The sequence below is a fragment of the Opisthocomus hoazin genome, chromosome 2, assembly GCF_030867145.1.
Source record: "Opisthocomus hoazin isolate bOpiHoa1 chromosome 2, bOpiHoa1.hap1, whole genome shotgun sequence".
Taxonomy (NCBI): domain Eukaryota; kingdom Metazoa; phylum Chordata; class Aves; order Opisthocomiformes; family Opisthocomidae; genus Opisthocomus; species Opisthocomus hoazin.
In genome coordinates, this window is record NC_134415.1 from 110,475,836 (window position 1) to 110,497,637 (window position 21,802).

Here is a 21,802-nt window from a genome sequence, read left to right on the forward strand (position 1 = left end):
AAGTACTGTAAAGAGTATGTTCAGTTTTAAAAAGTTCCCAAACAAGGTAGTTTTCAATGTTTGAATTAATATAATTTTGTTTTAAAACATAGATTAAAAATGTCAAACTGCTTGTCTTTAAAAAAAAAAAAAAAAAAAGAAAATTGTGGCAGGTGTATCTTTACGGTCATAACTGTAGTTATGCCCAGTTCATGGAAGAGGAGGGATAAATGCATCTGGATAACTTAGAGAAGTCTCTTGCATCCTATATACTAATTTCTCCCATCTTTTCTTTTTATTTCAGCTGGTTTCTTAACTATTCAGTTAGATTTTCTTTATGCAGTGAAATACTTATGCAAATGTTTAAGTTAAGCTTATGAATTGAGAGCTCTGTGAAGTCAAAGCAGCTTGTTGTGTGCTTTAAGCAGCATATTTTACTGCATTACTGACAATGTCAGAGAACGTAGTACCTGGTATCATTCTTGTGTGACTCAGGAATTCAACAAATATTGTATGAAAATAGGTATTGTGATCAATCCTGAAAAATATAAGGACATCAGATAACTTACAGACTCAAATCTGCATAGAGTTGTGCATCAGTTGGCATGTAGTGAGTCAGAATTTCCTGAGAGTCTGTTCAGTAAATTCACCATTTCACAATCTTGCAAAGTTTTTAAAATTTAATATGGTCCTTCTTCAGCCCTAATGGACAGGAAAAAGAAACAAGGCAAAGCTGGAAGGAATTACTGGTTCTTTTCTCTTCTCACTGAGCCTGAAATAATTTTTCATAGTTCATGGCTCTGTCTGAATTTTGTATTTGAGTGACTAGAATGAGGAGTCATTTGCTTTTGGGAAAGTTTTTCAAGTCTAATATTCTCAAAAATAAATATTTTTTTTTCGTTATTTTTGTATTGTTTCTTCAACATAAGCCCCTTTGGGATTCCCTGATGTTTTTCTCGTGCTTCAGTATCACTTGTAAATTTAATCCTTGTACAGCATTAATCAATATTAAACCTTTTTACAGTTAATTAAGATGTATAGTAAAGGGGATGAAGTACTAATTGTTGTAGCACACACTTCATTTTCTTTTACAGGCTGGTACAGTTCTGTTTATCACTACTTTTTGCTAATTTAATTTTCAAAGTCTTTTCTTTGTCCATGTTTAATTCACTGCTACTAAAATATTGCTTCAAGTGAAACTTTAAGAGGTGTACTGGGTTCTAAAAAAGTTCTATTTACTGTTTCTCTGAGTAAGGTAATATACTCTTTGGTGTCCCAAAGTTCTTTCTCAAGTTTTTTGTTTTTCGTACTGGTTCATTTTACACATAGTGACTGATAATTGCAGAGCAACCTTTCGTAGACACCTTTATATATGACGATGTTACCAGTGGGAGAAGAAGTCTCACATAGCCTGGAACATTTTACTTAAAGTTTGCATTTTGTCCTTAAAACTTAATGAAAACATCAGTGGGTGTCTTGACTTCAGATTTAAAATATGCCTTAGAGAAACAAGACTGCCTTTTTGTCTCTTTCAAAGACTTTTTCCAATCACTTTATTTCTAGTATATTTGTAAACTGTGTTGTGACTTCTGCATCGTAGTGACATGTCCTCTGCAGTTTTCATTTGTGGAAAATACTTCTGCTAGAAATCATCACTGATTTTAAATTATAGGCAATTGGCTAAAACCAAAGTGTTACATCACAGACTTGCAAGCATAGTGTGCCAGAGTACCAGCACTGGCTGTGATGGCAACAGCCATGAAGGTGTCTGCATGATTAGGTTAGTTTGCAACGTAATGCACTTTTGGAGCAAATGCCCTGATTTACCCCATTTTCTGTGCTTTGCTTCAGTTCATAGGGCGCTTGGTATCGACCGCATAATGCTCTTTCATTTACTTATCCGGAAAGCTTTGATTGCATGTAGAGACTCTGCAAGCAGGATGTAATTGCTTTGTCCTCTTAAACTGTAAAATGTATTGGCTGACACACACAGAGTAGGTAGCTGGGGATATTGCAGTACTCATCACCCCTGTGGGGTGACCAATGAGTCTTTGCTGGCCTGGCAGTCAGCGATCAGGAGGAAAGGTTCAGCCTCCATTGCTCCCTGGAAGGGATTTGTCTTTGGTGCTGTGGAGTTACCACCCTCCAGCTACACAACTTTCGTCCTTGAGATTTGATACCTTTCCATGTCACTGCTTTTCCTCTTCAGTCCTAGCCCTATCTCAATACTTTTACCTGTGTCTGGAATTTTACCTTTCCTATTTTGCATGGATTCTAGTCTACCTGTTTCATAGTAACTCTTGATAGAATAGGCAGTTTTCTTGGAATACTTAGACAAGATTACACAGCTGTGCTGTTGTGTCATTATACAGTGTGTCATGGATGGCTGAACATCCAGGAGGATGGTGATACCTACTTGCCTGCAAATCTTCATGATGCGCTCTTCCATCAGGATCTCATAGAATCATAGAATGCTTTTGGTTGGAAGGGACCTTTAGAGGTCATCTAGCTCAGCCCCCCTGCAGTGAGCAGGGACAGCTTCAACTAGACCAGATTGCTCAGAGAGCCGTGCAGCCTAGCCTTGAATGTTTCCAGGGATGGGGCCTTCATTACGTCTCTGGGCAAGCTGTTCCAGTGTTTCACCACCCTCATGGTAAAAAATTTCCTCCTTATATCCAGTCTAAATCTACCCTGCCTTAGTTTAAAGCCATTACTCCTTGTCCTGTCACAACAAGCCGTGCTGAAAACATTTTCCCCAGCTTTCTTGTAGGCCCCTTCAGTTACTGGAATGCTGCCATAAGGTCTTCCAGAAAGCCTTCTCTTCTCCAGGCTGAACAGCCCCAACTCTCTCAGCCTTTCCTCACAGGAGAGGTGCTCCAGCCCTCTGACCATTTTTGTGGCCCTCCTCTTGACCCGCTCCAACAGCTCCATGTCCTTCTTGTGCTGAGGGCTCCAGAGCTGGACACAGGACTCCAGGTGGGGTCTCAAGAGAACGGAGTAGAGGGGCAGAATCACCTCCCTCGACCTGCTGGCCATGCTGTTCTTGATGCAGCCAAAGATACAGTTGGCCTTCTGGGCTGTGAGCTCACATTGGTAGCTCATGTCCAACTTTTCATCCACCAGTACCCCTGAGTCCTTCTTGGCAGGACTGCTCTCAATCCCTTCATCCCTCAGCCTGTATTGATAGCAGGGGTTGCCCTGACCGAGATGCAGGACCTTGCATTTGGCCTTGTTGAACCTCATGAGATTCATATCTTTCACCCAAATGTTTTCTGGCTCGGTATGCTTTCCTTTCCTACCAGCCCTACATTTTTCTGTTTTCAATTCTTACACATATTCTTTCCAAACTCATATCTTGCATTCCCTGCCCCTCCTTTTTTATTGTGCTGCTTTTTTAATATTGCTGTTTCAAACTGATTTTCCCAACGGCAGCAGCTGTTCTGGCCTCGTAGAAGAGCCAACAAGATGGGGCCTTAGGAACACAGTGCTGCCTGCTGCCCACATGTGCCCTCTTCACCACATCTGTGGCTTGCAGTTCAGCTGACTGACACTTGTGGAAGTGTAAACACATCTGCCTTACTGCAGTGAGTCGGTGTGTGAGTCTTACCGCAGCCCCCACACAGACAGAATAATATGTCAGGACTGGTTTATTAGGGTGTCCTCCTGAAGCAGGTAGAGACCCCACTCTCCCTGTCATTCAACTGATGTCCAGGCTCTGCATTGATTCAAGTTGCAGTGACCATTTCATTACTTGTAAGCAAGGTCTGCTTCTGTGTGTGACCTGTTGCAGCTCTTACTGGCAGCAGGAGTGCGTCACTGTGTGGCACTGGCGTGCCTTAGGATGGGCTGCTTAGGGGCCCACAAACCTAAGTTTTGTGCAATAGCTTTCCATGGGCAGCTTCTCATCACCTGGGAGTATTCAGACTGGGATACCAGTCTAACTGATCTGAAATAGCATCCCTGAAACCATACTGTGTGGACATAAGAAGCCTCAGCGCCAACTGCTTTGATTCCTGATCTATATCCATTTTACCTCATGAGTTACTAATACAGACATCCTCAAAATTTCTTCACTCAGTTCTGGATCAATCACACACAGTGGGCAAGGCATGAACCCTTTAACTATGCTTTCATACTTTCCTGCAACTGGAATTTCAGGCACACCCTCTTCCTTCTATCTCCAATTCAAGTCTGCTCCCACTTCCCTAAAGCAACCCAATAACCCTAACATAAACATTGAATTAAAAATGAATCACGTGTTTTTCACTGTTGTTTATATGTATTACTGACATCTTGAACAGAAGTTTACTATTCAGATGTCCAAGCTGATGATCAGCTCCTCTAGCAATGTATGAATCCACTATAGGCTACTTCTCATTGCTTCATGATATTTTTGAACTGCTTTAATTCAGCTGCATTTCTCTGCTCAGATGTCTCTTTTTCTATAACAGCTATTACAAATTGTGTGCATATTTTTAAATACAAAGCAAGACAAGTGGTGTAAAGACCTTCAAGACAACTTGTGGCATGGTATTTAAAATAAATAGTGATATCTTTCCTAAGTGCTGATAAAAGTATGACTGATGAACTGTTATCTTTTATCAGACAAAAGAGTGATAAAATATCTACTAAAAAGACCATTTTAATATAAACAAGGTATTTTGTAACAAAGGTACATTTGTGGTGGTAAAAGCTATATTGCAAATATGGTGAGAATACTCTATGCAGTTTTTTCTTTCTTTTTTGCCTATTTCAGTATCTCAAAATGCTGTCTTCGTTAACATTTGTCACATTATTCAAAGCCTTAAGCTGTGACCCTGTAAGATCATATATAAGACTAATATGGCTTATTTAATCATATCAGTCTTTGCAGGATCAGAGCCTTACTTTCAATGAAGTAATAAATTCCAAGAGATAAACATCCTTAAGTTCCACTAAAAAGTAAAAACTTTAAAAATCATAGAATCATAGAAAGTTTTGGGTTGGAAGGGACCCCTAGAGGTCATCTAGTCCAACCCCCCTGCAGCGAGCAGGGACACCACTAACTAGATCAGGTTGCTCAGAGCCCTGTCCAACCTGGTCTTGAATGTTTCCAGGGATGGGGCCTCCACTACCTCTCTGGGCAACCCGTTCCAGTGTTTCATCACCCTCATTGTAAAGAATTTCTTCCTTATATCTAGCCTAAACCTACCCTGTTTTAGTTTAAAACCATTACCCCTAGTCCTGTCACTGCTGTCTCTACTAAAAAGATTGTCCCCATCTTTCCTATAGGCTCCCTTTAAGTACTGAAATGCTGCAATCAGAATATACCTTAAAAATGTCACTGTTTGTATCTGTGCAAAATTGTTTGCAGTTTCATTGCATTATTCGCATTAACTCTGTAAGGCAGGAAACATGCAAATTACAGACTGGAATAATGTATTTTGTTATTCTTAGTAACAAAGCTAATTCAAAGTTCGTGTTGAAGAGTTGTATTATATTCTAGGCACAACCTCTTTAATTATAGCAGTCTCTGAATTACTAAGTAGTTTCAGAAATTCCTGTTTCCCTTTTGCGGAAGAGTAATGAAAAGTGTGAATCATGCTTTCCACATAATTTAGTGAAATCCTTCATTAGTGAGAAATGACATTTCTATTCCGTATTAAATAAGTTCTTTGTGCATGGGAAGTATCTCTTAATTTGTTTAAAATTGCTAGGAATCTATTACCTTTATAGGATGAATACTGATTGCTATGCCATTGCTATTTTCACAAGCAAATCAGTTTCAAACAAAGGTTATTAACCGCATGCTAAATCAATTGCTGAAAGAGAATATAACATTGTTTTTCAGCACTATTTTCAATTAAAATGTGCTCCTTCTGTAATCCCACAGCTGACCAAACAGGAATGTTATTTATAGGAGATGCAATAATACAGGTCAGTAAACATTCACTTTTTCCACAGATATTTGTTTCATACTTACCTTTATATCATTAGCTAACTTACACATTGCAAATATTTTTCTCCCTGTCCTATCTGTTTTTAGGTTAATGGTATAAATGTAGAAAGTGCTACCCATGAAGAAGTGGTAAGTCACTCCACTTTCATTTTTTGATAGTGTACAGAATATCCTGTGTCCGTGTGTCCATCCTGTTCTGTCTCTAGCCTTGCTCCATGTGAGTTTACTCTTTTTTACTGTAAAGACACAGTGCTATAGTCAGGTTTGTCATATATGTGATTACTAAAAGCTTAATTTTGTCTGTTAGTATTTGTTGTATTTTCTGCACTTTTACTGTTACTTTTCTTCATATTAAGATATATGCACTTGTAGCACAAATGTACTATTCCGAAGTTGAATCTCCATAATAGTTTATTATAGTTTTTGTATCCCTTATATCAAATAAGTATTTCAAAGCACATAATAAGGCAAAAATGCAAGATCCTGGTAGGTTACTTCTGTTCTATTGAGCAGGAAGTATATCACTTTTATCAGTGAGCACACGATCTTTTCTTTTTTTTTCCCTGTAAACTTTACACTGGGCTGCTTGGCATGAAAATCAATAGAATGCAAATGAAAAATTAAATGGCCTTTACTATATAAGAATGAATGGTGAAAGTGAGAAACATGTACATTACCTTTTTCATGATGCTACTGTAGATACTAAAATGTCCTTTGGGTAATCACAATTAGTCTTTCAAGGATTCCAAATAAATTGAATAGTCTTTTATATATATCATTTTATATGCATATATAACATATATATGTGTGTGCATACATATAGTCTTTATGGATTATGCCTTTGGTATAGTACCTGATGCACTGGGATTGCAGGTGCTCCTAAAGGGTTCACCTGCTGTCGTAGTACATTTAAATGGTAATGAAATTCTCAGCGTCTTAGCATTTCAGGAACAGGGATTGAATTAGTTTAGTAAATAATCTGATTTAAACTACTATAAAAACAGCACTTAAAAATCAGAATATCATAGAATCATAGAAATTTTTGGGTTGGAAGGGACCCCTAGAGGTCATCTAGTCCAACCTCCCCGCAGCGAGCAGGGACACTGCTAGCTAGATCAGGTTGCTCAGAGCCCTGTCCAGCCTGGTGAGTGTCATGATCGTGCTCAGGTGTTAAAATGCTTTGATTCCCATTTCCCTCGGTGCAACCAAAAAGGAATCAGCTTTTGTTGGTCTTACCCCTGCATGCACTGAAAAAAAGAATGTTGTGCTACCAATTTGTAAGTGTACAGTTGTGTGAGAACATGGTGATTCCTGATGGGAAATTTGTAAAGGAACACAGTTATTTGGTGAAATGATGTAACATGACCTAATTTCAGTTGTACCCTATTTATATTTATGTACCATATACATTATTGGTGTGACCTGTGGTGCACTGCACAGTGCTCCTGTTTCGTGCCCAGAATTCTCACATGTTAAGGAAGTAACAATAACAATAGCATACAGTGTTATTCTGAAACTGTTTTTAAATGCTGGGACAAGAATGGGAGGAATGTTTTTAAATTTCATCTTATTTTGTAAGTCATTTTATGATGCTATTTATCAGATTTTGTGGAAGTTTCTTTATTAGGAAGGAAGAAATGTGCTTAAATATTGGTCCTTTTTGATGGTATCCATAGGACTAAGATGCATTTCCTATCTTCAGTCCGGAGTGCACGTATTGGACGCACTCTTAATTCCTAGCTGGTACTCGGGGAGGTTAGAGAGCTATAGATAACAAATAACCATAATAAAGAAGTCTTATGCCTCATAAGTCCATACCCACATGCAAGCAAGAGCAGAATACAAAAAACATACAAAGTTCTCAACTTCAGGCTGGGAGGAGATTAGGCACACATCTCTGTATCTTGGTTTTCGTGGGAAAACCAGTGTGCGTGGGTTGCTGCGACATGCTGAAAAGGCCCCTTGCCCAAGACTGTACAGCACGCTGTGGAATGCAGGTGCAGTTTCTGCATAGCTTTTGAATCTGGTGATGTTCAGTTTAGGGAATCTTGAGACTGAAGAATGGAATTACGGTGACTAGTTCTGTCATGATATGCTGACTCTTGCTGGTGTATTCATTTTCACGGTAATGTTCAAGAAACGGATCAAGGTCTTCCAGTGAGTTTTTTATTTACTTAAAAGGAAAATTATTAGAATGGTTTTTTACATTGCTTTATGGAATTAAGATGACAAGGGCTTCTTTTGGGGAAAAAATAAAGTAGGGAACTACCTTCTGCTTATAAAGAATGCTGCTTCTGTAGCATTTCAATGCTTAGATGCTTGCAGCTGATCCTCAAATGAAAAAGCTCACATCAATCATTGCTCTGTATTACCTAGAAGAGTTTAGACAAGAGGTAAGCCAGAAGTTGGTGGCTGAATTTCCAGAACATTTTCACGATCGTGTGTTCCCCAGTGGGCCTAAGATGAATATCTTAGATCAATGTTCTGGCAGCATTTCTTGCGCTTTCCCCTCCACTTCATACTCTGCTCCAGTTGGAGAATCACTTCCATAGCAACACTCAGACTAGTGTGTTAAAAAGCACAGAGGATGGGACATGGCTGGGAACCTGTCCATTTTGGAAGCCACTGAAGCAAATCACCAGCTCCAAGTGACTCCTAGCAATAACGTGTTTCATAGCATCTGTTCCCTGTGCTGCCTGCTCTCACCTGAACCCCTGATACCTCAGCCCCATCCTTCTCCTGTACATCACTTCCAACAATTCCATACCATATAGCCTTGATAGGCCACTTCCTCTGCTGCAGTGGTGAATGCTGATTTGGTAATGGATGGTTGAAGGTTTAGTACCTCCAAAGCTTTTGCTAAGGATTCTCACCTAGCCTTATAATTATGAAAATTTTATTGGTTTCATTCTCACTGAGTTAAAGAAAAGCAGTAGCCAGTAATATGCTTTTTTTTTTCTTTTTTGCTTTTACAGTGATTTCATGTGGTTTTGAAATACAGTTTACCACAATATTTGTTCTAACCTGAAAGAAAATAATGTGTTGAATAGTGGTTAGTTTTTAACTATTTTGTTTCATATATCAGATTGACTGTATATGGATAAAGCCAGGTCCCATTCACTATGTGTAGTGCTTTTCCAGTCTGCAGTGCGAGGCAGTATAGATAAAAATTGTTACCCCTTGCTGCCTGTTTATTGGCAGTTATCAGTCGATTCACTGACAACTGTATCTCAGAATAGCATCTGTAGCAACCATAAATGACATGGGCTTTGACAGTCTTATCAGCGAGGCAGAAATTACATGGGCATAGGAACTAAACTTGCTTTTATTGCTTGGAAGTGATCTCTCTAGGTCAAGATAAAGTGAAGCTGCATGATCTTGCTGTCGTTGTCTTGGTGTTGATTAATACCATCAGGCTGAATCTCTGGAATAATTACAGACTATCTCAGTAAAACACACAGTCAGGTCTGTTGTGTATTGGTGAACTGCCCTCCTGCTGCTTGTGTACAAAACTCTAAACTTCGTGAAAGTTATTCGCCGCAAAACAGTAAGTTACATCCCTTAAAGATTGTTTTTCAGTACCAAGAAGCACTCCAGAACTGTTGATGTAACACAGTTATTCTGCAGTGGTGAGGAATGATAAATTTATAATGCTGCTCTTTGCCCTGTACCTGGGAATTCAGTAGAAGCGTAAACAAAACTTCCTGGAACAACCGTAGGCCACATGGCTGAAGGAAGCTCCAGAAGGCAGAGAGATCTCAATGGGCCGGGACACAGATCTGCAAAGAGACTTTTCTGCTACCACAACCCACTATCATAATCAGAGTGAGGTTAAATAAATGAGTCAGCTGGTAGAGGAAGGGGCTGATTGTATGAGATCTGAGGTGAGGTAGGTTATTGCCAAAGTTCCTGAGAGAAAGGAAGATGTTTTATTTCTTATTTTTATTAAAATTATGTAATTTCATTTTTATGAAATAATGGTTGAGATTTCTCATCCAAAATAAAAATCACCTCATTTGAATATGGTGGTTTTTCAATTGAGAAGAGATGCTTCAAAAAAAAAGGTTAATTTAATGTCTCTAAGCTTTCAGTTGTTTGTCAGTAGCTGTTATTTGTAGATGGAACATGTCAAAGATGATGCACTTGTTTGCTACCTGTCAGGAGGTTAATATTTCTCATCTCATTTTTGTTGGATTGCAGAGACCCAGAGTATATGCACTTTCACACAAACATGGCACATAAACATCTAAAGCAAGATTTATATTGAATTTAGGAAAAAGTCTGAGCGAACCATTTAACTTTTTGAAAAAAGGAAGCCTTTAGCTTACATTCTTGAGGGTCTATGGATCCATATGTCTTTTTGTTTGATGAAAGTGAAGGTGTTTAAACTCCTGGTATGGCACAGATCCAGAACTGCAGTAGTATTTTCTTAAAAAAAGTGCTACTTTCATGTGTAAGGTTTTTAACGTATGCAAAATAGGAAATCCTACCCCTAAGTTCCATTTAGAGTTCAGAGACCATGTAAACAATCAGCTTTGAGTTTTATCATAGCTAATCATAGACTCATAGGTTGGAAAAGACCTCTAAGATCATCAAGTCCAACCATCAACCCAACACCACCATGCCTACTAAACCATATCCCGAAGTGCCACATCTACACATTTTTTGAACTCCTCCAGGGATGGTGACTCAACCACTTCCCTGGGCAGTCTGGTCCAGTGCCTGACCACTTTTTCAGTAAAGAATTTTTTCCAGTCTGAACCTCCCTTGACGCAATATGAAGCCATTTCATCTTGTCCTATCGCTAGTTACTTGGGAGAAGAGACCAACGCCCACCTCACTGCAACCTCCTTCCAGTAGGTTTGGGCACCTAGAAACACCGCTGAAGAAGGTAGCGTTACATTGTATTAAGCTATTAATATAGTAGGTTAGTGATTAAGGGTACTTTTCCAGAAAGCAGGAGGTTAAGGATAGACCACTCATGTAACTTTTAGGAAATCATACCTGCGTCTTCTACCTCTGTAAAGAGTGCCCTATTTTCTGAGTGTGTCAGGTTAGGTGAGAGGCACTCCAAGAATTCTGTTCAAAAGACACTCAGCAGTGAGGCTTGGGTAGTCTCAGTTCACACCAGGTTGCATTTTACACTTAACATTGTTAACATCATACAGTGTATTTAATCAATGGGAGCCTGTCAAAGGTTAATGAGTAATTCTTTTGGCTTGCTTTATTTTCAGCTGGCGCTGTGATGTCTTACATATTCTTTCATCTACTTCAAGATAGGACTTCTGAAACATCATCCTCCAATATACTTTGAAAGCACTTCTTCCTCCTGCTTGCATGCTGGGTGGTGAAGACCTCTTTTGTAAATACCTAACTCTAAGATTACGAATTGTACTGTGTGATCCAAGGCACTACATACTGGGTCTGGCTGGGACAGAGTTAATTTTCTTCACAGCAACCAATATGGTGCTGTGTTTAGGGTTGTGACTAAAACAGTGTTGATAACACAGCAGTGTTTTCATTACTGCTGAGCAGTGCTTGCAGACCATCAAGGCTTTCTCTTTTTCTGGCTCTTCCCTCTCTCGACGACTAGGCTAGGAGTGGGCAAGAAGTTGGAAGGGAACACAGGCAGGACAGCTGACCTGAACTGACCAAAGGGATTTTCCATGCTAGATGACAATATTCTCAATGTTAAAAATTGCAGGGAGGGTTTTCTGGGGAAGCAGCCATTGCTCAGAGAGTGGCTGGGCATTGGTCTACTAGTAAGAGGTGGTGAGTGATTGCCTTTGCATCACTTGTTTTGTTTTTACCTTTGTCTTTGCTTCACTTATTAAACTGTCTTCATCTCAAAGATGTTGTTACTTTTGTTCTTCCTCTTCTCTCCCCTGTCCTGCTGGTGGGGGGAGTGAGTGGGCAGCTGTGTGGGTGCTTAGCTACTGCCTGGGGTCAGCCCACCACAGACTACTAAAAGGGATGCTGCTGGCAAAGGTAGAGATACTGAATTACTTCACTAGTGCCAGCCATAGTGACAAGCCTTTAAGGGACAGAAGCAAGTACATGCTACTTGGATTTTTTGCTGTTGGGCTGTTGGTTTTGTCCTGTTTGTTTGTCTTTTGGTGGTTTGATTATTTTTTTTAATTGTAGCTCTAACAAATATTTTCCAGAATTTTCTTAGGGTTTTTAAGTTTGTTTTGTTTCACAATGGTGTTTTGACTTTTTTCCTTTTCATTCTTAATTTCTACCATTTTAGAATATCTACTAGTTCACCCTTATAACGTGAGGAGGTGCACTGCATAGGCACAAACTCACATAACCTGCATTTTACTAAATGGAAGGTTTTGTCTAATTGCCAGTTTGGCTCACATGTGTTAAAGACTTAAGACCCACTCAGGTAAATACGTGGGAGAGAAGGCTATAAGATCTGGGAACTGTAGAAAAGGATGCCAATTTAGTCTGTCTGCTACCTACCATCTTCACAGCTGGCGCTCTGCAGATGCTTATGTAGATAGCTGATCCTGATTTTGTTTTGTTTTGCAGTTTTGTTTCTTGACCCTTGAACTTCCAGCAAGGTTAAAAGGTGATTACTTCTCTGAAAGCCAAACAACTAGCTGGTCTGTCAACAACAATTTCACAACAAACTGGCTTTCCTGTTTTTCACTTCTAATTACTACATTTTGCTTTTCTATACAATTCTTCAAGCTACTACTATCACACCTTAGTTCTGGTTGAGGGTATGTATAGGAACATAAACAACTCAAAATCAGGACTGAGGAAAATCCCGTGTTTGCAGTAGGTAATAAAATAGACTGTGGAGAATTGGAAATAATTTATTTTGCTTGAAAAATAAGTTTATTTTATGAAAGAGTATATTGGTATGGAAAGACTGTGAATATAGAAAATGTGAATTCAGATAAGAATATAGTTTCTGTATTGCTCATCTGAGAGGAAAATTAATTTTGTTTCCCTGATGACTAATCAGGTTATCACCCTAAACGACACAAAAGGAACAGTCAGTTCTCCTGAGGGGAGAGGGGGAAGCAGATGGGAAGAGTAATTCGGTTGAAATTCACAATGAAGGGATACTACTTGGTGTCCACTTGACTGGCACTTTGATTTTCAAGATATTCACAATAAACTGTGAAAGGAAATGAAGCACAAGGTGACAGTTTGCTGTTTCAGTAGAATTTTTCAGGTTGGTGAGAATCACAGAATCATAGAATGGTTTGGGTTGGAAGGGACCTTATGAATCTTCTAGTTCCAACCTCCCTGCCATGGGCAGGGACACCTTCCACCACACCAGGTTGCTCAAAGCCCCATCCAACCCGGCCTTGAACACTTACAGGGAGAGGGCAGCCACAACTTCTCTGGGCAACCTATGCCAGTGCCTCACCACCCTCATCATAAAAATTTCTTCCTTATATCAAAGTTAAATCTATCCTTTTTAGTTTAAAACCATTACCCCTTGTCCTGTCACTGCATGGTGATACATAATATTTTTTTCTTACCATATCTTATTAATATATTTTTGTAGTAAATTAGTGTGTTTCACAGACTTTTAGTATTTCGCACAAACGTTAATCTAATTGGAATTTTGTTCACTGACCTGGGAAAGTACTTAGAAACATTTCTTTGGGGTTTTTTATGAGTAGTCTCACAGAAGGGAATCACTAAATAAGCAATGTCCATTAAAACAGAATCCATTCAATGGGCATTGTTTTAGCTTTTCAGACTTTGAACTGCTTTAAGCCAGTAATTATGAAGTGCTTTTTGCCAGACCTTTGATAACTTCAGATGTTTCCTGTAATACTATTAATGTGTTATTGGCATGTCTGACAGGGAGTGATGAATTTCTGCTTCAATAGGCTTATTCATTGAGACACAAGGAATAAATCTGAAAATTGCTTATCTTCCTTGAGATATTGAAATTCATCCCTTATTCCATCATCCATTCTGTGTTAGCTATTTCAGAATTAAAGTTCTCTGCATGGGCTTCTGGAATTCAGTTATTAGTGGTGGAACATACATTATGAATTTTAGCCATAAAATATCAGAAAAAAAAATATCAAACAGAAAAAAATTGGAAGGCGTATACCTGAAAATGTACATAATGCCTAACTGGTCAACAAGCATCCCATATAAAATTGTAGAAGATAATAAAAACCATAGAAATATAGTGATGAATTAATAAAATCAGTAAAATCATTAAAAGAATTATAACTTGTCAAATTAATAGATGCTTGTGAAGTAGCAAAAATACATTCTTGTGATCTTTAAGGACGCTTTCCATAGAGCACAAGAGCTCTCAGTCCGCAGGTGTAAGCAGTCAGACAGGGAAGGGAAAAGACCAGCATGGCTGAGCCAAGACCTGTTGGTCAAATTAAAGAGCAAGAGGGAACTGCACAGGCAGTGGAAGCAGGGACAGGTATATTGGGAAGAGTATAGGGACGCTGTCTGGTTGTGTAGGGATGAGGTCAGGAGGGCCAAAGCACGGCTGGAACTGAACTTGACAAGGAATGCTAAGAATAGCAAGAAGGGCTTCTACAGGTATGTCAGCCGGAAAAGGAAGGTTAAAGAAAGCGTACCCTTCCAATGAACAAGAATGATGACCTAGTACCAACAGACGAGGAGAAGGCTGAGGTACTCAACAACTTTTTTGCCTCCGTGTTCACTGGCAACCTCTCTCCTCACCCCTCCCCAGCTGATGGACTGTAATATGGGGACCAGAGGGGCAAAGTCCCTCCCACTGTAAGGGAAGACGAGGTTCGTGACCACCTAAGAAACCTGAACATACATAAGTCTATGGGACCTGACCAGATGCATCCCAGGGTCCTGAGGGAATTGGCTGATGTCATTGTCAAGCCGTTCTCCGTAATATTTGCAAGGTCATGGCAGTCAGGCAAAGCCCTTGGTGACTCGAGGAAGGGAAGCATTGCGCCCATTTTTAAAAAGGGTAGGAAGGAAGACCCTGGGAACTACCGACCCATCAGCCTCACCTCTGTGCCTGGGAAGATCACGGAACAGACCCTCCTAGAAGCTCTGCAAAGGCACATGGACAGGGAGGTGATGTGAGACAGCCAGCATGGCTTCACCAAGGACAAGTCCTGCCTGACCAACCTAGTGGCTTTCTATGATGGCGTGACTAGATCAGTGGACAAGGGAAGAGCAGTGAATGTGATCTGTCTTGATTTCTGTAAAGCCTTCGACACAGTCCCCCACAACATCCTTCTCTCTAAATTGAAGAAATATGGATTTGATGAGTGGAATGTTCGGTGGCTAAGGAATTGGTTGGAAGGTCGCAGCCAGAGGGTAGTGGTCAATATGGTGTCCCTCAGGGATCCATAATGGGACTGGTGCTGTTTAACATTTTCATCAATGACTTAGCAAGACAGAGTGCACCCTCAGCTAGTTTGCAGACGACACCAAGCTGAATGGTGCAGCTGATACAACAGGAGGACAGGATGCCATCCAGAGGGACCTGGACAAGCTTGAGAAGTGGGCCCATGTGAACCTCTTGAGGTTCAACAAGGCCAAATGCAAGGTCCTGTACATGGGTCCAGGCAACCCCCGCTATCAATACAGGCTGAGGGATGAAGGGATTGAGAGCAGTCCTGCCAAGAAGGACTCGGGGGTACTGGTGGATGAAAAGTTGGACATGAGCCACCAATGTGAGCTCACAGCCCAGAAGGCCAACTGTATCTTTGGCTGCATCAAGAACAGCATGGCCAGCAGGTCGAGGGAGGTGATTCTGCCCCTCTGCTCTGCTCTCGTGAGACCCCACCTGGAGTCCTGTGTCCAGCTCTGGAGCCCTCAGCACAAGAAGGACATGGAGCTGTTGGAGCAGGTCCATAGGAGGGCGACAAAGATGACCAGAGGGCTGGAGCACCTCTGCTGTGAGGAAAAGCTGAGAGAGTTGGGGCTGTTCAGCCTGGAGAAGAGAAATCTGGGGGGAGACCTTATGGCAGCCTTTCAGTACCTGAAAGGGGCCTACAGGAAAGATGGGGAATATCTTTTTCTCAAGGCCTGTTATAACAGGACAAGGAGTAATGGCTTTAAACTAAGGCAGGGTAGATTTAGACTGGATATAAGGAAGAATTTTTTTACCGTGAGGATTGTGAAACACTGGAAAAAGTTGCCCAGAGAGGCAGTGAAGGCCCCATCCCTGGAAACATTCAAGGCCAGGTTGGACAGGGCTCTGAGCAACCTGGTCTGGTTGAAGCTGTCCCTGCTCACTGCAGGGGGGTTGGGCTATATGACCTCTAAAGGTCCCTTCCAACCCAAATCATTCTGTGATTCTGTGATTCTAATTTTACTGTGTAGTAATATGTCATAGTCATATTAATGAGTAGATTTTATTGATTTATGCTGTTACTAAAATCATTAAAGTACTTCTATCTTTAATGAAATTAAGGTCTATATTTACAATGTGAAAACTGCGATGTTCAAGTTCTGTGGGTTTAACTACATGTTAATCTTTGCATATGTATTTCAGTAATACTTGAGGCAACAACCTTGTGACATTTGGAGAAAGTAAAAGTAAAGTTCGCATTTTATATCCATTGGGGGTTAATACCTGAAGATTCCTACCAGAAGTAATCAGCAGTACAGATCAAAGTTCAAGAGAAACGCTCATTGTTTTGCTGGATTGCCCAGATAGTTGCTACATTAAAATGTATAGATACCCTTATGGACATACACACATTTCTGTCCCAAGAGTGATGCTTAACTTGAAGTCACTCTTTGAACTTTTACAGTTTTTCCTGCAGGAAGCTTTTCAGTTTGAACATGCTCTTTCACCCAACAGAGAAAATGTTATGAAGTCAAAAAGAACAGTGTAATTGAAATAATGACAAGTAAAAAAACGAAAGTTTGACAAATTAAATGAAGGAAAAGACAAACATTTTTCTGCATAGAAAGACTGTGCATGTTTCACTTCCTGGAGATCTGTCTTAATGCTGCCAAGATGAATATTCTCAATACTTTCAGCAATACTCTGTATGGTTCACTTGAATAGTTAGTCCTTTGTATTGCAATTTTATTGTTCTGTCAGCATAGGAGAAATACTCTTCTAATGTTGGAATGGTAACTGTACCAGATCCAGAAGAACAGTAACTGATATTTTCTCACATCACATGGAGACTGTCCGATTCCTTTGAATGTCATGGAACTGTTTGATTTTTTTTCTTCAATTGCCTGGCTCTCTGATTTTCTTGGTACTTTCCAAAATTAGCTTTTAGATTTCCTCATTTTAGTAAATTATTTCTGTTGAGAGTTTAAAAGTGGTGTTATAAATGGTTTTCCTCTAAATGAAGTTGTGCTTCTGTATTCCCTATCCATTGCTGCCTGATTCGCACACCCTAACAAAAGAAATCTCTTCCTCCCATTCTTGTTTTTTTTAGACACACTGGAAGAACAGGTGGATGCTACTAAAGAGCATTTTAAAAATTAACAGTTACCAAAAAGAAAAAAGAGAATAAAATTGTATACACTTTCTGAAATAGTGCATATACGCTACTGCAAATTTTAGCTGGATTTACATCTTACGATATGAATGCAAGTTTAAAAAAGTATATGGTATTGCAAAGAAACTTACCAGTAGTGTCTTAAATCACCTCAACATCACACTCTATTTTCAGGAATTGCAGTGTGTTCAAGTAATGCAAACGCAGTAGAGTGGAAATAAGAAATCAATCTCTGTAAAAATCATATTGAACACGTAGAGAGCATTTTTGTGGGGGTGTATGTTTTGTCATGGGAAACCTAAAGAAGTATGAAATAGAATAATCAAAGCAGCCATTGTGCTTCCAGAGAGACGACAAACAAGTCTCAGGAAAATGTCAGAGAGGAAAGAAAGGGAGGGGCAGAAGGAAAGCACGGAAAATCTGTTCCAGTGATTTTTTGAAAGGGCTTGCACTGCTGCTTTCTCTGATCTCACTCAAGTAACTATGAAATAAAATTTTTTAAAAAAGTAAAAACTTAAAATATACAGTTGACTAGCCTAGAGTTAAAGTAGTTTTCTTTCTCATATGTATGTTTTCAGAGAGCGTAATTAATCAAAACTTGTAGGGGAAATAAAATCAAGGTACATACTTTCACAACCTTGACATTACCACTTTCCTTCTCCAGATCCTCTCTCTTCTTCAGAGCTGAAGAGAGAGGAAGGAGGAAATGGTGGTGATTTCTCTGAAACAACTTGGCAGGGCTATGCTGTGAAATAACTTAGGGGGACCCGTCCTTATGGGTACCCACTGAGTCTCCCTTTATTTTTTCCAAAGTATATTTATGAAATGCTTTTAATCTATTGAAGATATTTTGAGAATTTTCTGAATTTTTTTCTTAGATAGTTTCAAAGTTGTTTCCTTAAAAAAAAAATTAAAATAAATAGGTGTTTGAAAAGAACAAAGCCAAAACCTTTAGCATATCATACCATTCTTTAGCTGATTTCCAACTCTGATCTGCGTTGTTGTTGGATATTGGAAAAGAAATGTAGAGGTTTTACCTGTCAGCTTTTCTATGATTGGTTTCTGTGTATGAAGTATTATTTCTTAGTTTGTGATTAGACATATTTTCTTCCTCATATGTTGCTCTTACCTTTATTTCTTTAATTGGGCAATTTAGGGCATGGAATAAAGGGATCGTTTCTTGACTGGCATAAGGTTTTAGTGGTGCTCCAGGCGAAGAGGCTATCTCCAGTTACACACAGACGTATGAACAGCAACAACATGGGTAGAATCCGTCAGCCCTAAATATTACTGAGAGGCAGCTTGCTGAAGTGAGCTCAGTGTCTCACCGCTTGCTTTCCCTGTTATTAGGAGATTTACATTTGGGATCAGCCAAAGCAGACCTGTAGGTTTGTAAGTCGCTTTCAAACACAATGCAGTTTTCAGATACAGCTGTATGAGAAACTGCAACATTTTTATAAATAAGTTTTCATGAAGAAACTCTTTTAACTATGTAACATTCAATAACTTTCTGTTTAGTTGAAGCATTTTAATGTATTTTTAGGATTACAGAGACAAAAAAGAAATAAAAGATAGCAAACTTCTGAAGATTCTACTTTCTTAACTTCATCTTAGTAGTTCTCACAGAGTTCCTTTGTTTTTGCCTCAGTCAGTCGCAAAAGAATGCTGGAGTCATCTATTACATGGGCAGCAAATACCTGTTGTGGTGAGCACATAGCTGCGAAACAGCTGCATGCATCAAAGACCTCAAGCAGGAACCGACAGAAGTGAACAAACTCTTTCATTAGGGAGCATTTATTAATGAGTTTAGTGCAGTTGCTTTCGTTAGTTAGGACTTACCATATACTTTAGAAAGTTTGCTGCTGCTATGTAGGTGTGCAGTAACAGGAAAAAAATAGACATTGATAGCAAGAATGGTAATATGTGATGTTAGAATGCAGAGGGAAGTTCTGCTGTTCACAGTTTTTCTATGCTTTTAGTTAGTCTATAGATTTTGTCTGAGCTATTTTCTTGGGGATTTGGTCATAGTAGAACAGCAGCCTTGTTATCCTGACAGTGAGACAAATAATTAAAAAGTGTTTTTCAATTTGCTTTGAAGAAAAAGATGTGAGATTTCATTTAAATGCATTTCTCCAGATGCTGATTTGCCATAAGTGTTCTGTATCCCAGCACTGCGTAAGAATAAAGCCACATAAAATCAGCAAATTATAGTATAACTTTTTGTGGGATGTACAATTCAATCTTACTGTTTCCAGATGCTCTAAGAAATGTGATTATTTCATCACTGAATGCATCTGGCAGCATGCCTCATTAAGAAGCAAGTTATAGTATGCTTTTGGTCTCCAGTGTCTTTTACATGCAAATGATAAAACTCACATGCTTTAAAACACTTTTTTTTGCCATTTAAATTTGTACCCTTTTGCACCTTTACTGTGCTTTTGTAAAGGATACGAACATTTCAGAGGAACATTTTGAAAAACAGTAACACATTATGGTAGCAGTATTAAATGTATATTTAAAAATACTATGTAATTTCTGCAATGTACTTGTAGAAATTGACTTTCTGTCAAGCTCTAAACATGTAAAGAAAGCATCCACAATTAGGTAGTTCAGATTTCAGTACTACTGTTTTACCCCCATCTACTTCACAGTCACTTAATTCCCTGGGTTAGAGAAGCAGCAAGTACTCTGGCATTATGAGCATTTACGATGTGCATAATCTTTGAGCACAAAAGCAGAATAACTATAATTAAAACTGATGGAAGAATTCATCTGCCTGGCGCAAAGGAGCTGTAGGGAGAACTGAAGTCTCTCTTAATCTATGGAGACAAAAGGTAGCACTTCTTAGATAAAGGGTAAAGCACACAGAGGGTTGCAACTGGGCAGGTACTATTTTTAGCAGTACTTCCTAAGGGTAAAATGAGTTAACATGTTAAAAATAAATAATAAAAAAGTCTGTATCTCTTTTAACCCTTTTCATTTTCTATTTATTTCATTTGTAAATGTTGAAAGGCCTACAGATGATTTATAACAAATTATACTACCGTCTTTAGTCATAAATAAAGGGGTTGCTTCTTCCATCTCCTCCTCCTACCTGTATAAAACTGAGCACCATGGAGGGAGACCAAATATTTAAGCTAAAGGAGAATGTTGGAACAAATACAAAAGGGTGTAAACTATCCATGGATAAGTGTGGAGGGTCTTTGAAAGGGCTGGTAGGAGAAGAAATTACCTGGTTTTGAAACAGGACTTGGTAGATTCAGGAACAGTGCTGTATGCTGTCCCTTGTTATCCATGACAATCGCTAGGAAGGCCTGTCCAGTCTTGCTTCCTTTGATCCTTACATCCTGTGCACAGGCTAGACTATGTCTGCGTTTTTAGTCACTCTGCTGGATTTCCACACTGCTTGAGTTAGATTCTCTGAAGCAGTATCCTCTCCTTCTCATTTCTCCCTCCGCCACCTTCGTTTTCCTTGTCTAAACAATGTTTAGTGCTTTTGACTAATTCACTCCCTTATATTGGGTGACCCTCAGTATTTCGTCAGGGTATGAGGAGCTACGGAGTGCTAGATACTGTAGCTCAATGTTGTTAAGAGGACCAAGCTGCAAGCTAATAAAGAGTTAGTGTACAGCCTTGTGATATTAAATGGATTAATTAAATAAATGTGTTTGTAAAAGATTAGACTTATGCTATTTACATAAGTTGAACTTAGTTATTTTGCATTTTGTAAATTTCCTGAAATGACATGGCAAATATGTTACATAGGGGACTCACATTCACTTAAAATTAACTCATTAATAAAGTTGTGTTTCTGATCACAAGGAAGATTAACAAACTCCTTTGAGATCACTGCATGAGCTGTACGTAAGTATTGTTTCTCTTCAAAAAGCTATTCACTTAGTGGCAGTGTGATCTAAACAAGTGAATGGGTCTTAGCACTGTCACTGTTATTTCAGGCACATTTGTTTAGCCGCTGCATTGAGGCTCGAGAATGGCACCTGCTCTTGTTCCTTGTTTTAGATAGCAGACAAAACGCTTACTTGTGGAGCAGTAGTGTATTTATATACTTCAGATGGCAAATAAGCTAGCATGTTGCATCATAATTATTAAAGAACTGGATCAGGAAATCAAAAGGTGTTGTTGTTATTTTTTGTCTCATATGGTAGTAGACAGCAACAAGTCTAATAGAAAAAAGCGTAGCCCTGTATTTAAACAAATATGCCTCTAGCTGTAAGCAGTACTCTGGGGGAAGAGAAACTAATTCTTTAGAAGACTGTAACATGTTGATGAGATTTGCATGATGTTCCCCTCATCGAGTAGAATGATTTTTTCCAGTTCAGGAAAAGTTTAGTATTGAATAAAGGGATTTATGTTATAGTGACTCACGCTGAATAAATATTGGCCTGTACAGTAGCACAATTGCAAG

At 39.2% G+C, this 21,802-nt stretch overlaps 1 protein-coding gene across 1 annotated transcript in view; it reads left to right on the forward strand.

Annotated features, from left to right (window-relative positions):
• SNTG2 (syntrophin gamma 2) overlaps positions 1-21,802 on the forward strand; it is a 323,296-nt gene that overhangs the window by 176,518 nt on the left and 124,976 nt on the right. The window contains exons 5-6 of the mRNA XM_075410732.1: positions 5,852-5,895; positions 6,005-6,046. Of these exons, the coding sequence (XP_075266847.1) occupies positions 5,852-5,895; positions 6,005-6,046 (86 nt within the window). The remainder of the gene's footprint in view (positions 1-5,851; positions 5,896-6,004; positions 6,047-21,802) is intronic.